Source organism: Varroa jacobsoni, unplaced genomic scaffold (genome assembly GCF_002532875.2).
Source record: "Varroa jacobsoni isolate VJ856 unplaced genomic scaffold, vjacob_1.0 scaffold_1360, whole genome shotgun sequence".
In the NCBI taxonomy this organism is placed as follows: domain Eukaryota; kingdom Metazoa; phylum Arthropoda; class Arachnida; order Mesostigmata; family Varroidae; genus Varroa; species Varroa jacobsoni.
Genome location: NW_019214262.1, coordinates 62,467 through 64,436, shown reverse-complemented (window position 1 = coordinate 64,436; position 1,970 = coordinate 62,467). Strand labels below are relative to the sequence as shown.

Sequence of the window (1,970 nt, the reverse complement as noted above, 5' to 3'; positions counted from 1 at the left end):
CGCGTACAGGTATCTGAAAACCCCCTGAATATTCTGAAAAAGCTAATTACTTGTCTATATATTGGCTTAAACGTGTTATCTTGAACGATACAGAATTGAAATTTATACAGTTACACAAACTCTGAATTCAAAAAGAAACAGGTACGTTTTTCTGTATTCATATCTTTTACTATTGTTTATAATTTTCCTTAATAAATTATTTTCCAATTTTGAACAGTTAATTTTCTGCTAATATTTTTTGGTTATCTTTAAACTAAAGGGTGCAATGCAAAAAACATGTCAACGTCCTGCATGAAAATTTGTCACGGAAGGCATAGTTCCGACACACCGTGGCGTTTGTATTTTGAATTACGTTTTTCATTATTGTTGCATATTATAACATTATCCATAATCCAGTATCCTAAAATCGATCGAATTGAAATGATTCCGCTAAACAGCTACACTTCTCAGGCCCCAAGACACACCCAGACGTCGAATGATAAACAAGAAGGTTGAGTCAGCGAATGGCCAGTAGATCGTAGGTTATAATATGCTTTTCCTAACTATAATTGGTAAATAATAACATTGTCCAAAAGTATATCGATCGATAACCAGACCTCTAGTTACTATAATGATTAACTAGAACTCACCTAGTTACATAAAATGCAATGTTTAAGTAGTAAGAGCTATGTTCAATAATACTTTTCAGGTCGGGTGTTTTGACGTGGTGCCAGATGCTTTGTGATTAAAAAACAACTTTCATATTAACAAAATCTGGAACTTAAGCTGACTGAATTGCATGTATATATTGTGAACAAGCGGACACTCTGCATCTAAAACCAGTGAATTTTTTTTAACAGCATCATTCGGTAAACCATTCTGGATGATACTTAGCCGTAAATGTTTGGCGCCCCAGTTATGATATACATAAGTGCTTTTCTATAATCCCCTGAGGTTTCTTCCTCGACGGCCTTAACGAGTGACTTCCCGTAGATCCTCTGGTACTCTTTGATTATATCAGCGAGATCGACCTCACAGCGCGACACAAGAATACGAATAAGAGTTCTGTTATCAGTTCCTAGGCCACGCATGGCTTTCTCCAGCCGCTCGGCGAAGTACAGTGGGGTGTTATGCATACACTTCACAATAGTCAGAAATGCCGTTTTCAAACTGCTACTCATCTCCTTCTCAATCGCGTCCATAATGTCGTGACCTGCGAGAGCTTTGTATTCCTTAAAAATGGCTTTTGTTTGTTCAAGGCTGTTGCTACATAGCGCTGTAATGAACACTCCTTCGTCTGTACCCCAACGATCCACCCCGGCAGTTTTAAGTTCCTTGGCTTCCTTTTTCGCTTCAGCCAAATTCACTTGCCTGTCTTCTGGTCGGCTAGCTGTCATTAAGGCCATCATTAGATGCTTGAAATCACCAGAGAGATCATCAACAATGTCCTGTTCCATCGACCTGTTATACAGCTGTGAATATGCCTTTTTAATATTTGAAATTTCATCGTTCGTTCGCGTGCAGATGATCTCGATCAATACACCCTCATCAGTGCCGATGCCTTTAATAGCTCGCCTGATTTCCTGAGCGAGATACTTTGACAGTGGGGTCATTAAGCCCAGAATGACATTTTCAAAGTTTCCGGACAATTCGCTTTTCAGATCTTTCATTAGCTCGCGCCCATGAACTTGTTTGTAGGCCGTAATAAGGTCTTGGCGTTGTTTGTTGCTACGGGAACAGATTATCGCCATGATTGCCGCCTCGTCGCAGCCAAATCCTTTCATGGCTTTTCGGAGTGCTTTGGCGTCCTCCTTGGAGTTGAACTCGGAGTACGGAAAAATAGTGGCCATGCCCTTCTTATGCGTAGTTACCTAAATAAAGCAGGGATGGTTTTGGTGAGGTTACGAAATTCGAGAAATTTACCTCTTAATTGAAACGTGATATATCAACTGTCTAGGACAATGGATTGACGCAACGTACTCTATGTTGGC

General features: G+C 39.9%; 1 protein-coding gene across 1 annotated transcript; it reads right to left on the bottom strand.

Moving 5' to 3' along the window:
• Window positions 1-271: 271 nt before the first annotated feature.
• On the bottom strand, window positions 272-1,970 carry LOC111269174 (annexin A4). Its single transcript, XM_086972001.1, has one exon. It carries the CDS (start codon window positions 1,827-1,829, stop codon window positions 870-872), a length of 960 nt encoding a protein of 319 aa, XP_086828127.1. The 5' UTR covers window positions 1,830-1,970; the 3' UTR covers window positions 272-869.

What these genes read in the sequence shown, in the direction of transcription:
- LOC111269174 (XM_086972001.1), bottom strand. Translation starts at nt 1,829, where the DNA reads ATGGCCACTATTTTTCCGTACTCCGAGTTCAACTCCAAGGAGGACGCC.